At 35.7% G+C, this 14,990-nt stretch overlaps 1 protein-coding gene across 10 annotated transcripts in view; it reads right to left on the bottom strand.

The window, feature by feature from the left end:
- Window positions 1–14,990, bottom strand: part of EYA1 (EYA transcriptional coactivator and phosphatase 1) — a 361,580-nt gene that overhangs the window by 166,173 nt on the left and 180,417 nt on the right. For 6 of the 10 annotated variants that reach the window (XM_047727622.1, XM_047727623.1, XM_047727635.1 and 3 more), the window contains exons 3-4: window positions 4,348–4,397; window positions 2,686–2,813 (exon numbers count right to left, since the gene is read on the bottom strand). The exons of 1 other annotated variant lie outside the window; for it this stretch is intronic. In XM_047727622.1, coding sequence (XP_047583578.1) covers window positions 2,686–2,813; window positions 4,348–4,397 — 178 coding nt within the window. Of the gene's footprint in view, window positions 1–2,685; window positions 2,814–4,347; window positions 4,398–9,554; window positions 10,060–14,990 lie in introns of those variants that run through there. 3 more of the 10 variants (XM_047727628.1, XM_047727630.1, XM_047727629.1) reach the window with 3 other exon arrangements.

The following is a 14,990-nucleotide window of genomic DNA, read 5'->3' as shown; positions in this document are numbered from 1 at the left end:
ATACTTGTTATGGAGTTAGGGGAGATGACGGCTATTTCAAACGCGCTCCTAAATTTTAATGAATTTCTTGTTTTGCATTCTAATTCATGGGTGAACCGTGTTGGTTTCGAAATCAATAAGATTTTCAAAGAAGTACGAGGAAAATCCATAATGACTATATCCCAGGGAGGCTTGCCAGACACTCTAAGTTCACTAATGTTAAGCTTCACTCCTCTAGTGGCGACTGGGAGCAGTGAAATAAACACATTACGGACCATGTAAGCAGCGTGATGAATTGATTCACAAACTTAATAATAACACAGAACTTTCTTATATAATTTGCATCTAAAAAGGCATGTAATGTGGATGATGAAGGAAATGTGGATCCATATTTCCAAACTATGTACTAAAATAAAACTGGGTATCCCCAACGTCTTGACCAAACTTCCCTTTACCCTTTGGATAATTTATATTGATATCTTCTAACTTCCCTCTCTACCATTACCCTTGCAAAGTACACCCAGGAATGATGGCTACAAACAAAGCGAGGTGAGTAACTGCATTTGTCTGAAAAATTCATTCCCAAGACCTGAGATCATTTTTTTTTTTGATAAGTAAGTAGTTTCTAACTATTTGCCAGATTGCCTGGCTGAGCGGATTCCACAGTTATCTAAAATATTGTATTCTTTTGAACTATTTTGGTTATGCAAAAATTGTATAAGATACATACTCTTGAATATGGACCTGACAACAAGCCATTAAATGTAAACTTTTAGAAATAATCCAACCACTCCACATGCCTTTAAAAAACAAGCCACACATCATTCACACAAGGCCTTCCTAGGGGGCAGTCCCCAACACATAGTCTGTTTCAACATTATGTGGTCCTTATTCTGTAGGAGACGATTTGCCAGGAAATGATGACAGTATGAAACCGCCTTATCCCCATTTCATTTCTTCATACGTAAATCAACTATTATTATTTTGTAATTACTGCTACTCCTATATATTATGGTTCCATGCAAAATGTATGCTTAGTGTAAAAATGATTTAACTAGTCTTCTTCATTTTTAAGTTCCTTTAAATGATTTTCTTCTTTGGACTTCTCAGCGAGGAGAATGACTACAGAAGGTTTGCACCCATGGCCCCCTTCGACCCTCCTGTCAGCAGCTACCTGCGTGAGAACACTGGCGCGGGGCCCATCAGCCTAGGGAGCTGCGCACGCCCCCGACACAGGGCAGCAGCCAGGCTTCTACCTGAAGCCAGATTCCAAAGGAAAGAATAAGGACTCCTTGATTTTTTTTTTATTGGCTCTATAAAATCTACTTAGATACCAGAACTGCTTTCCTAAAAACCATTCCAATTTCTTTTTGATCACCTATCAAAATGGAAAGAGTTTCATATGAAAAGCCACCTTATCCAGAGGTTTTTTTTTTTTTTTTTGCTGGATCAGCAAAGTTTCTACTTTGGTAGAAAATGACAGTGACCATTTTTCATAAACACTGGTAATGAATGTAGTTACTCAAAGAGTCAAAACAGACTATTTACATGTTAAAAATAATCACTGTCAGTATAAAAATGAAGATGTCGAATATCAAACAACTTACTTTGTATTTTTCCTATTATCTGAAATTTCATAATATTACTAATTTCAAAAGGCCTCACCAGTACACATTGGAATATTGCAAACAATTATATGGCATTTAGTTTTGTTTATTTTTTAAGAACTGTGACAAAAGATCACCGTGGTGATAGGAAAATGATGGTTAAGGGTTTTGTTTATGGATAGGAGTCTAACATGGATAATTCCTTGAACTTCTAGTGAAACTTATGCTCTGAGGCTTAGTAAGGAGTATACACAAGTATCTGTGAAGAAATTTTTCAATAGGCTAAATTGGAAATAAATACAATATAATATGTAACATATCTTTCCATATGCTGAAGTTCTAAAATTACACATAGTACCTAAAGAAATGTGCATAACAGCTAACAATACATAGGGATAGCCTTGCTTACATATTTAGACTTAGGAGTGTATGGACTAAAATAGATATCTGCATAAAATTTACATATTCATATGTATCATTATACAAGAGAATTGTAACAGTACTATGTTTAATGTATACTATTCAATCTTTAAGTAAATAAATTTCATGTATCTCCCAAATAAGGATGTATATTTGTAAACAAGTTTGTTTTCTTTTACTTATTTATATTTTCACGGTCATAGCCACAAGAACATCAAGCACACAATTTTACTGGTATTTAGAAACAATCCAGTCCAATGTTACAGTTAAGCAAATTTTACTGTATTTAGTAACAAGAGGGAAAGTAAAATAAAGGAAATATTTCCAAATTTTCATTGCTCATAGAGTAAAAACAATGCAAATTGATACTGTGCTCTGGAGAATGATCAACAAGGAGCTAAAAAACACTCAAAGGTTAGAAATGTTGTGCACACATGCGTATCATATGTATAGATACATACACATGCACTTGTGCCAAATAAAGCCAGCCTGTGTTAAAATAATTTAGTCCTCTGCATCTCCTGAGGATGAATACCGATTCACAAGTTAAATTACGTAAAGGGGAACTAGAACGGCAGCTTCATGGGTTTGACAACTGAAATCATAACCACCTAATAACAAAGCATATACTGACGAAGAAACAAGGCGCAAGGTAAACAGGGAGAAGGCAGACACTCACCTTCGGTGCCATTGGGAGTCATGGAATTACTATTTCTATGAGAATTATCGAGTTTGGGACCACTGGGGGGTTCACTACTACCACTCAGACGGCTATGCGGGCTGGTTAGATCCTGCATTTCCATAGACCTAAAGACAAGAAGCCTTCCGTGTGACAGATGTACCAAATTCATAACACTACTATTTAATGTGCTAACGACTTGACACCTCTGAAACCCATGCACACAAAAGTCCCTTTGTATCTATTTTCTTAGACTCCAGATAGTTCATCTTACATTTTAACTTCAGTCATGCTTTCATAACATGTGGTGCTCAAAGGTGTCATTTACCTTACATATCCAACCAAACATTCACATGGCACTTTGAAAATCTTTTTTTTTTTCTTACCCAGCTCATCAAATCACAATGAGACAATTGCATCTATTTTTAATTTTCAAAGGAAGAAAAAATGTAGTCATACTTTTCTTTTTCTATTGAAAAAAAAAGAAGCATTATTTTTGTAAAAGATAAATATGTAAACGGGTATAATAGGAAAAAAAAATCATTTCTCTATGAAATCTGTTCCATCTAATAAATTAGCACTAGGTACTCTCTTACAATTTACCACCCAATTGTAATTTAATGGGTCTCCAAACCAAATAAAACACTTGAAGCTTATAGTGTAGTGACAGGGAAAGAGATAGTCCTGATGCATGTGTTTACTCTGGCAAACTGCTTAATTGTTCCTCTGTTTCCCTTGAAACAAATGCAGCATTAAAACATTATGATGTCGGCTCACTTGTTTGCTTTGTGGATTACATACAGCGTGCCCAATTGAAAAGGGATAAGGCCAACATACAGTGAGTCCCTGCAAGCATTAGCATTTGGAATACCTCAGCTGTCACTTATTCAGGGAAACAACAATTCTACTTCAATGCTGCAATTTTGCATTCTTACCGTTTTATAAAAACAGTTAAATTCTCCCCCATCAAAGTTCTCAGGCTCAGTAGTTACTTATTCTATAAGGTTATGGTATAGAAACCACTCCTCATGGTCACAGTTGCAGGATTAGCCATTTATATTTAATATTCTATTAATAGAAAGGAGGGGGCTTATTTCAAGTGACTCAAAACACACCTAGATACCCTTCTGCAATTTTTTTTTAAATCTTAGGCCCATTCGCTTTAAACTTCTGTGTTTTGCTTAAAAAAAAAAAAAAAAAAAAAAAGGGTGGTATTAATGTTCCACTGAAGTGAAAACTGTTTCTGCCCCCGCAACCAGATCAATAAAAGCTAGTTATTTTAAAGGCTGCACTTCAACCTACTGTAAATAGTTTTTAAAAGAGCTTAATATGAACCATGTAACTTCTAAAGTGAGTTTTTACTTGCCCAAATCTTCTAAATCCAAACTAGAAATGGCTTACAATCCAACTTTTCTCTCCTAATTCACATTACACATTCACAGTTTACCTAACACCAGAAACTATAGCCCATAATCATTTTCAAACCCAGGCTCCTATTCCCTTTCTACATACTTAAAATTTTTTACAAGCGCACACACACACAAATTGTTAAGTAATTTCCAACAGAGGCTGTTGCTATTAATAGAAATAATGAAGAAATACTAGACAAAAATAGATATGGGTCACAGAAAGGTAATCTCCAAAAATGTCAAATATCCTTACCTGCAACTTGAGGAAACAGCAACATCTGAACTGGTTTGAGATGTTTGCACCTGTGATCAGGGGTAAGAAATTAGAAGCTGTTGTTAACTCTGCTTCACTGTCAGCTCTTAATTATACAGAGCACATGGCTGAAAACGACAATGCTCTCTTTTAACCAAAAGAGAAAAAGGAGGATACTGCAGCAGTGAAAGGCATATTGTCTTTAAGTTGAGGTCTCCACTGTTGTTTCCTCCTGCAGGTCTACCCTCCTCCTCCCCTTGTCAGGGGGGAAGGCAGCCAAATGACGGGATAGTGATTCATCACTGGCCTATGACAGCTGCAAACGGGATTACCCCTCCCCCAATCAACATGCAAAGCAGCCTTGCCCAGGCAGCTTGGAAAAGGTGCTTGGGGTGGGGGGGGGGGGGGGGGAATAGCTATTAGCAAAATGAGTGTGTTTCACAGCAGTTCAAGAATTAATCCTCCAGCATCCTCAGAAGATCTTTCATCTTTTGCTATCACCAGCTGAAACAGAGTTCCCGCCCACCCTTTTGACTCCTGACAGTTTCTTATCCTTATCATGATGGTTTTCTCCTACATTTACTATTTGCCATTTAACATTTACTGAAACGGCTTCTGGGTGACTTGCGGGTGATGCTGGACTGACCAAAATTGGCAAAGGCAATTTTTCAGACCCCAAAATCACATCATGGAGCGATGTGCTCATTTACTCATGCAAGTTTGAGGAAAAAAAAAAAAAAATCAGTGAATGCTTATTTGCCATTGCCTGCTGAAACAGAAAAAGCAGTTAGCTTTCCGCTTAATTTTCTGTCTTTCAAACCAACAAAGAGAATGGATGGCTTAATAAGTCAATGTCCCAGTTAGCCAGCGTTTTGGTGCCTTTTGTCTCTGATAAATCAACTAAGTTAAAGTGCAGGCTTTGCTAGTCCCTGCCCTTCCTCCAGAGGCAGCGCAAGCTACCAGCAGGTGAGAAGCTCAGGTGAGGGTGGGCTGCTGGTTTGCAAGCTCCGGCTAACGCCTCCCAGGAAAGAGCATTCTGAAAAAATGCTTAAAATGGCTCAGAACTCCAAATCTTTGATGTGCATTTTCATTCAACCTGAACTGACATCAATTAAGGCTACAGAACAAAGATGAGAACCGAAGCATCTCAAATGGCATCAAAGTGATCCAACGGAGTATCTGCTATTGAGTCCTGTTATTTTTTAATTATGATTTATGAAATTAAGAAATTCTACCTTTCTGGCAAGAACAGCTCATTGTTAGAGTCTAACTATCTTGGTGGAAGGCTCTGTGAAATTTCTAGGTCTGTGTTTTTAGAATATGTGTAGGACGAAAAAGAATTAAGAGACGCCTGAGTATTAAGTGAAAATGCAATTTTAATGCCTGTGGATATGTCATTTTGTGATAGCAGGCGTCCGCAGTTTTTGCTTAATGTTCTCACACAAGATTAAATGTTTTCCTTTAGAAACTACAACAATCTACCTCAAGGATAAATTTCCTTTTTTTCCCCCTTTTCCTGCTTTTATACACCTGGAATAAATTATAGGTGAGAACTAACTCAGTTTTAAGAACTCTCTTGGCCCAATTATGGGAAAGAGTATGTAAAACGCACTTTCTGATAAACGTTAAAATGCATTCCTATTTTAACATTGGCTAGATAGTATAATGTTGGAAATATAATTTTAGTTTCATTGTATACTTTGCAAGTTTGATTATACTTATATTTGTGGCTTAGCCTATCATTAATTAAACCTCAAAGTCAAACTTAAAATGAACTTCAAAATAAGGTCTTCAGTCAAACTTCAAAATAAAGCTTAAAAAAAATACGAATTATTCTAACACGTTTTCTCACTGAAAAAAATGCATTTGCACAACATTTTTTTTTAACGCTGGCCTCAATCTCTACTGTACTTTCATACACTACAATTTTTGAAAACCCATATCCATGATCTTCATTTCATTAAGTATACTTCAGATATATTCTTTTGTGTCTCAAGGATTATTTAAACCATGTGTTGTGTGTTACTGTATTTAAAAATGACTCTTTAATCAAAATAACTTTAAAACAACTAATCCTCACTTAGGCTGGTCAGCTGAATCCACATCGTGGTCCAGGAAAAATAAATCTACTCTCAAGAATGCGAATGCAGACAACAATTAGACACAGATGTGAGCAAAATTAGTTACAGTTTACAAAATGCTACACTTCACATGCTTTTAGTTTTTTATGTGTAGTACAAGATTACAGTCTGGTAAGGAAACATACTCTTAATAATGACTTATCTGAAAAGAACACCTATTTCTGATTGGTGCTGATTTTCTCTTATGTTTGACACGATCTTTGGAAGTTTCTGTGTTTTAAAGGTCTAAAAGCAAAAGGTGTTTCAAAAATCATTAACTAGGCATATTCCCATTCAAAAAGAGAAAAAAAATTATTTCATGGTTTTCAGAAAAATCCCATTAGACACTCAGTAAGCTCACATTTTCTGCTTCACATCCATAAACTTAATGTTTCTTGTATTCTTCTAATCTGATATTTTTAATTCAAATGTTCCTATGAGTACAAAAATATTTCCCATAACATCACAAATAGTCATCTTCTATTACAATGGAGTCACTTCATTTTAATGCTTTTTAAAACTCTTTGTATAGAATACCCACAGCAACATACTGAGAATTGCAAAAATACAAAGAGGGAAAAAAAAAAAAAAGATAGTAGAATTTAAATTCAAGAATTCTAAACTAGTAACTTTGACTTCTGATTAGTTAATGAGGTCTTTTAAGTTTGCCTTTTTTCTAATTAAATTTCTAATTCTTCACAGATGGAACTTTTGTTGATGTTCAATTTGTCTCTCTCATTTTGTTAAACCTCACATAGTACTTCGCCAATCCATTGAATAGCCACATTAAATCTGTTAATACCATGCTCTTCAACCCCAGAAATTATTTCCAGAAGGCAAACTTGCTTTGAGAGATCATCAAACAAGACTTAAGGTACACATTTTATCACATTTTCCCTACCACAGAGCTCAGGATGCCGAGCAAAATTCATGACTTTTGCACTGTTTATTATACTTTGCTAAATTACAAATCAAAAGCATCTGACAGAAGATCATGTATGAAGCCAAAAAGTTAATAATGTTCTGTGAAAAGTAAACTGTAAATGGAAAGAGATTCTAAATCTCAGCAGCACAGAGCAAATAAAATGTAGGTACTTGTCTAAATTATGGGTTTTCCATAGGCTTTTTTGCTTGCTAGAAGCAATTTTTATAAAATGACTATAATTTAAAACTTTTTCCCCCCCAAAACTAAAAAGAAATTTTCAAAGTGAAAGTACTGAACTTATCTAAATAAATAGAGTTGGCAGGCAAGCTGGTTTTGCCCAACCACAGATCAACCTGAGGACTCCCAAATTTGAAAGACAATGGCAATTTTCTAATCAGAATGTATTTTATAAGACTGAGCCTTAGGCATAAATCTGCTTTTTAATTAGAATATATTCCTGCTAAAATTTTCTCCTCAACCAGTATTTCTTACTATGGTGTCAATGCTATAATAAAAACCTGAACCTAAAATCGAAATGAAGTTCTAGGAAGAGATGTCTTTTAAATGCTAACACTTATTTCCTTCTTTATCAAAGACTCTCTAAAATGAATGCTCCAATACTATTACTGATTTCAACGCAAGATGCTGTATTTCAAACTTTCTCGTTTGAAGAAAATGACAAAAATCGAGTCCTCGTGAAAACAAAAACAAGCATTTAAACGACACTGGTGCCACTATAGTTTTAAAAGATTTGTTTTCAAAATTAGCATTCATTCAAAATGTTGAATGAAATACTTTTGCTATCTGATTAAATGGAAGGTATTTTATTCTCGCTGCAAGTGTTTCTGCTTTTCCCAATGTATTCTAATATGAATTTTCGCATTCAAGTGGAAATTTTCTTTTGAGAAAATCATTTATCATGTCTATGAAACTCACATAGCAGTTGACTTCCTTTTGGCACTCTAAAACTGAACAGTGGCTCAATTAGGCTTCTCTGTCTGTCACCGCGAAGAATTTTCAGGATTGAAAACCCATGGCTGTTTGCTCATTTACTGAACACTCTGGGCCTTAGAACTCAAGCAGCAAGAAAGTCAAATATCAAATATTTGATAATGCAAAAAAACATGACTATTCATGAATACATGTCCTCAAACCTCCAAACGGTGGGTGAAAAAACTCACAGAAGCCTAAAACAAAACCTACTCTGAAAGACACATTTAAAAAAAAAAAAAACAAAAGACACCCAAACCCCATAAAACTACACTTTGGGCTTAACTGCTGACTTTTTGTACCCCTTGTCATTTTAAGAAATGCAACATAAAAACACTTGTCTAAATTCAATGACAGGTCTGAATTTATAGAATTCCTGCAAAAGCTACTTTAATGTGTTCAAAAACTCCTCCCAAGAAATATAAGCCCACGAGTCATTAGCAATATACTGATTTTAAATGACAAATACTTTAAATGGTCATTCAAAAGTTTAAGAATCTTGTTTTTATATCTCCAGGTCCATTCAAGTCATATAAAGTGTCAGTAATCGAAAAGTACATTAATTTAGCAAATGTTTATTATTTCACCTTTTGAAGATGAATCTGCTTAATATAATGTTTGGAAAAATTGTTTATTGAAGCCAAAGGATTTCCTTCCTTAAAAAGTGGTATCAATTGATTTTTGTTACCTGTTGTCCTTTCAAAATGTTAATTCCTTCCTCATTTTCTCCTATCAACCAAAGGTGCAGAGGAAAAGTTATCTGTGTTGCAATGCACATTATTTACACGCCTTTATTGCTTTATTCAATATCACAACAATATTGGAGGTCTGTGCAATTCAGGAGAGATATGAAGTAATCTCCCTACAAGAATATAGCCCTGTGTTATATTTATATCGATCACAACAACAGTAATTGCTAACAATTAATTTGTAATTATCTCTTAATGATGCTAATCGCTCAGCTAATTTGGGGGTTAAGAACTATACTTTTATGATGGCACCCTGTGGCTGGTCAAGCACTACGTACAAAGTGTCATAACCGTGCCCGTGCCATAATGTTATTTTAAAACAAATCCAAACAATACTAAAAGCGCTCCTGTTATCTTGGGCTCTGCCCACAGGACAGCTGTTGTCAGTCGCTACAATTTTTCAAACAGTCAGCTCGTACTTACAGCGCTTACATCCGCTGCATCCACCAGTTTAATGGGCTCCTTCGAATTTTCTGGTTTAGCAGACCTCCATTCCTTATGCAGTTTGGCTCCTGGGTAAGGACGGGTGAGGGCTTTTAGGAGCTCCCAGCGGAGCCCGGCGCTGCTGGGAGCGGGGCGCCTCGGGAGGGGGAAGCCCGGCCGCGGGGACAGCCGCCTGGCCGCTGCTGCAGGCTGGGGCTGCCGAGCGACTGAGCGAAAACGCGTTCCCCAGAAAGCAAACCGCCACAGTGGACGGCAACAGGAAGGCTTAAAGTCGGAAGTGGCACTGGAGAGTTTCTACCTCGCCCCAAACTCGGAGCCATCAGCTCCCACCGTTCTGTTTAGGAACCGCTTTGAGCCCTGCGCTCTTTCCCCACCAAACAGCAGCAGCAGATAGCATCTGAGAACCCTAGACAAAGAAACAGCAGAATCTCATCCCTCGATTTGTTTGCGCAGCCTTGTAGGTCTGCCCGTGGAGCCTCGGGGCTTTTTTTGTTTTTGCAACGCAAACCACAGCTATTCTCTTGTTCTAACCTTATTGGTTTAAATGCAACAATTGAAAGGAGCCCTGCTCCGTCTGACTCAACCTTGCTGCTTAAAAAAAAATTTATTATGTAAATGAACGCGCCCCATGCTATCTGAATAAACAGCTGTGAGAATAAGTTCTCTGAGACACTGTCAACACATATCTCCTGCTACAGCAGCTACCAATTACGAGCTTTGGGGAGTAGTTACACGTTATCTTTTATACTTTTCCAAACTTTTTTCAGGCCCTGAAACTTGGGGAGTCAACTCTTTTCATTTTTTTTTTTCCCCCCGAATGTACCAACTAGCAGGTCTGGGAAAAATTTTAAAAAAGAGAGAGAGAGCGCGAGCGAGAATGGCCATTTATATATTAAGTAGGTAAAGAGAGAAAACAAGCAAACGTGTAAACTATTATCAGTTTAACAACGAAAGCCCGGATGATGTTTCTGCAGTGATTTCTAGAATAGCTAGTTTTACAGGAACAATTTTTTTTTGGGGGGGGGGGGGGATATGAACCAGATAATATTTCGGTGTTAATATTTTACAGTCATTTTTGGGAAAAGATTTATTTTATCTAGAACTTTTTCTTTACACTTTGTTCTCTTAAAAAAATTTTAACTAAATTCACAGTCTATATATAATCCATAACACTTATCTAGAGAGTCGAGCTATTCATATTAGGACGAAATTACAGCTTCAGTTTAAAATGCTTACTTACTATCATGTTTTAGGCAAATAATAACTGCGGTTATTAGCTCGATGACAACCGTTATATTGATTTCAAATATTTAAGGAAGGTATCACTGATGTGCCTATTATATTTTAATTTGCCAGCTCCATACCAAAGTTCAAAGGCAAATGTTTATGTTCATACTACTCACTTATCATAACCAGTCTTGTACTCTAAATCAAAATCCTTAAACCCATTGGATTTTCTTTCAAACTATTTCACCATTACTGAAAATACTATTTTATGTATTTGATCATTTTATTCATAATAAAAAGCATCTTTTTTTTTTTAAGGCTCTTGCTTTGGTATGAAAGAACATTTTTATAAAAATCACAGTAAATTCTTAAGATTTTATGATACCTTTCCAGATCATGAACTAATAAAACCCACACACACAGTCTTACCTTTTCTTTGCTAATTTGTAAATGAAAGCACCATTCCCATGCAACCAAAACGAAAAGCTTCTAATGAACAAAATTCAGTATGGACTTTCTCCCTCTCTCCCCCCTGAAAGCATGCCAATCTAAATTCCTCAGAAGAGAAAGCTTTGTCAAAACTAAGAGTCAGCTTAAACTGCAAACTCACCTAGGATTTCATTTTGTATGGTACCAGCAAGGAATCATGGGTGAGTCATCTGCCATGTTTGGGAAGCTGAGTCAAAAATCAGTTGATTGCTATTGGATCTGTTCATATATGCAGCAGAAATAGAATTACATTACCATCTACAGCACTTTCTCAAACAGAAGTATCAGTTATTCAATATACTAAAGTATATATGCAGAAAATAAAATACAGCACATAATGGAGGTTTCTAGTGCTGTGAAATGTAATGTAATGTTACATTACTTTAATCTGTGATGTCAGGCACCCGCATAGTAACTGCTTTTGCTATCATATTTATGTCTAAGATTCATAAAATAAAAATCTGAGGTGCTGGTTGGTTCAACCCTGTTTGAAAGCCTAAGTTAAGCTATTGTACCCACGCTTCCCATAGTTTGAAACTTATTCTAGATACGAAAGGCTAAAATATTACTTTTCTGATCCACGAGAGATTGTATTTGCAAATCCAGGAGACACAAACTCTATGAAGTTAGAACAGCAGGAATATCATGTAAAGCATCTGACTTTTATATATAAATTACTTGCCTATATTATAATCAAATTTATCATATTACATTAGTTTTTATATTGAAATTCAATTATTTTTATTTATACAGCCAAACAAGATACCATTAAAGAAATGATGCATGTAATTATGGGGAAAATTATGAAAAGCATGATGAAGGTAATATGACCACTAATATGATTCAGGTCATGCTTTATAATTATGTAACAAAGAGCTTAGTCATTGGCTAAAAGAAATATCCATGTGCATATACGCCAATTCTAAATGGTTTCCTTTTCCTAAAACAAAATTAGATGGATTAAAAACAATCACATGCTTATCCATAAATTTTGTCTGGTTACTACTCCTGATTATCAAATAGGCAATAATCACCATACAACTTACACCAAAAATAAGTTATTCTCTGATAAATAGCCAATATGTAAGCCATTGCTAATAGGATCCAGTTTGTAGTATACTGCTGACTTCCTATTTCTAAATTTTCACTAACTATAATTATATAACTTATCCATGTATTTTAAGGACAAAGGTGTCCCTTAAATATAGTCATACACATTACAACAGCAATTAGAAACATTTACTTCCATTTACTGGAAGTAAAGACAGTAGAAAGCATTACCTCCTGGTATTCCTGAAGAAATTTCAGCACAAACATATGTATAGGAGTATAGAGATTTCTAATATGCCTTTTCCTCACTAAAGCAAAAAACAAATATATAATTTTATCAGGAAAAGGAAAACACTTGAAATAGGCAACTGAAACAAAGTGTTTGAATACTGTCAAAGAGATAGTGTCTTTCATCCACTGTATCTCCAAACAGGTTTTATCTTATAGAACAAGCTGTTGCCTAGATATGTGCCTGGTTATAGAGAAGTCCACAATTTTGAGAGAAGTTGTTAGTGCTTTCCAATTAACAGAATTTTAAATAAAGCCATGATTGCAAAAATAAACAAATGTCCATAATTTTAAAAGTCTAGGGCAGATATAAGGAATTTATTAGAACAATCAAAAAGGGGGGCGCCTGGGTGGCTCAGTGGGTTAAAGCATCTGCCTTCGGCTCAGGTCATGATCCCAGGGTCCTGGGATCGAGCCCCGCATCGGGCTCTCTGCTCTGCAGGGAGCCTGCTTCCTCCTCTCTCTCTCTCTGTCTACCTCTCTGTCTACTTGTGATCTCTGTCTGTCAAATAAATAAATAAAAGTCTTTGTAAAAAAAAAAAGAACAATCAAAAAGGTAACTTTGAACTTTTTTAACACTACATAAGTAAACAGTTGATTAATCAAATAAAATATAAGAAAAGAACACAGAAAACAAATGATTAAATGCAAATGTTCCTTTCCTTTATTCCTTCCAGTAACAATAATAAAGATTGTAATTGTGGAGTTCTCAATAAAAAATGTACTCAGAAGTTATTTCTCTTCTATTTGTAGGTACCTTTTAATAATTTTACAATTAAGCATGCACACTATTACTTGGCCTGATGTCAACCATCTCTTACCTCTGTTTCTACCATTCTTAGCAGATTATTGCTCATGAATAATGGTATAGTAAGTTGCAAAAACATAATTAGCATGTAAAGGACAGCATTTTCTCTTCAAAAGCAAAATCCTAATTATTCTTTCTTCCATATCAGTAGAATCAGTAATATCTGACCAATAAGATCAACGTTTTGCGATTCTCATGGTTTGAAGTGGAATAGCAGATAGAGTATTCCAAAATATTGCACTTCTGGTCCCCCTGCTTCCAAAGGACTCTCTCTTCTCGTGGTTCATGCCATGGCATTACATTTCTGGCTTTTTTATGGAACAAGTGAAGCAGTGGATGGCTGACATTAAGATCTCTGCTGGCATTTGGAGTGGTCACTTTCATGACCTCCTCCTTCCCCACTGGCACGAGACCTACAATGAGGGCCCTGCTCCCAGTAGCCTTCTGCTGAAACACAACCAAGGAAAACATCCTCTATTTATTTTAAGAATGATATTAAGTCTGCCAAACTGAATGTCTACCAGTATTTTGCTAAATGTTTTCCATTCAAACTCCAACATGAATAGCTTTTAACAGTAAATTTCAGGAGGCAATTACTAGCTATTCACTGTACCATGGAAAATTATTTTAATAAATATTATAGTCTTTATACCAACACAATTTGGAAATATAATCTATTTCCTGGCCCTCTAATAAGTACACTGGTTATCACATATGAATAATAACATTTATTGAGGTAGGGTGGGAAACTTACCATGTGTAGTAATGACTGCCTATAGGATTTTTTTTTACAAAATTATTATTCTAACAGAAACTTTGAGGAGCACTTATCAAAACAAATAACGATAACAAAGGCAGTGGTAGATTTTTAAGAAAAGAGAATGAGATGATAGAGGTACTTTATCTGAAAAAAATATGACAGATGCCAGATTTTCTATTTTAAAAGCAACGGATTATCCAAAATGGCAAACGTAGTTACTTTTTCTCCCTTCTGCCAAAAATATGTAAATAATTGTCTTGGAAGCCTATGCTTAATCTCAGCCATAAGCTCTTTTGCTTTCTCACACTTTAAAATGGATTTCTGTTGACGTGAGGTAACCTCGAAAACCCAGATTTGTCTCCTCTTCAAACTTTTAATCTCAAAGCCATGGACAAAACCAATCTTGTCAGCACCTCCCAACACTTGTAAGAGGATCTGGAAATTTGTTTTGTGTTTTCCAGGTTTCATGACAGCTGAGTTTACAGTTTTTAAATTCTTCAGAAATGATGACTATCTCATGGAACAGGGAAGGAAATTCATATTTATTGAGTGCTTACTACATGCCAGGCACTGTGCAAGGCGTTTTACATACATTCTTCATTTACATGACAATTTATCTGTAGGAATCCTGAGTTCTAAAAAATATGTCCCCTCCCCCTAACTATTTGTTCAAGAATGTGCCTCTTTTTTCTGACACAATCGAAGTTACCACTAAACAGTAGAATGGAGCACTGGAACATCAATGTGTCCTGGGCTGTATCTTCCTTTGGAGCAAGAGGACACCTACTAAAGT

The sequence above is a fragment of the Lutra lutra genome, chromosome 4 (assembly GCF_902655055.1).
Source record: "Lutra lutra chromosome 4, mLutLut1.2, whole genome shotgun sequence".
NCBI classification, from domain to species: domain Eukaryota; kingdom Metazoa; phylum Chordata; class Mammalia; order Carnivora; family Mustelidae; genus Lutra; species Lutra lutra.
Note: the sequence above shows the minus strand (reverse complement) of the source record. Positions and strands in the feature narration are given on the sequence as shown.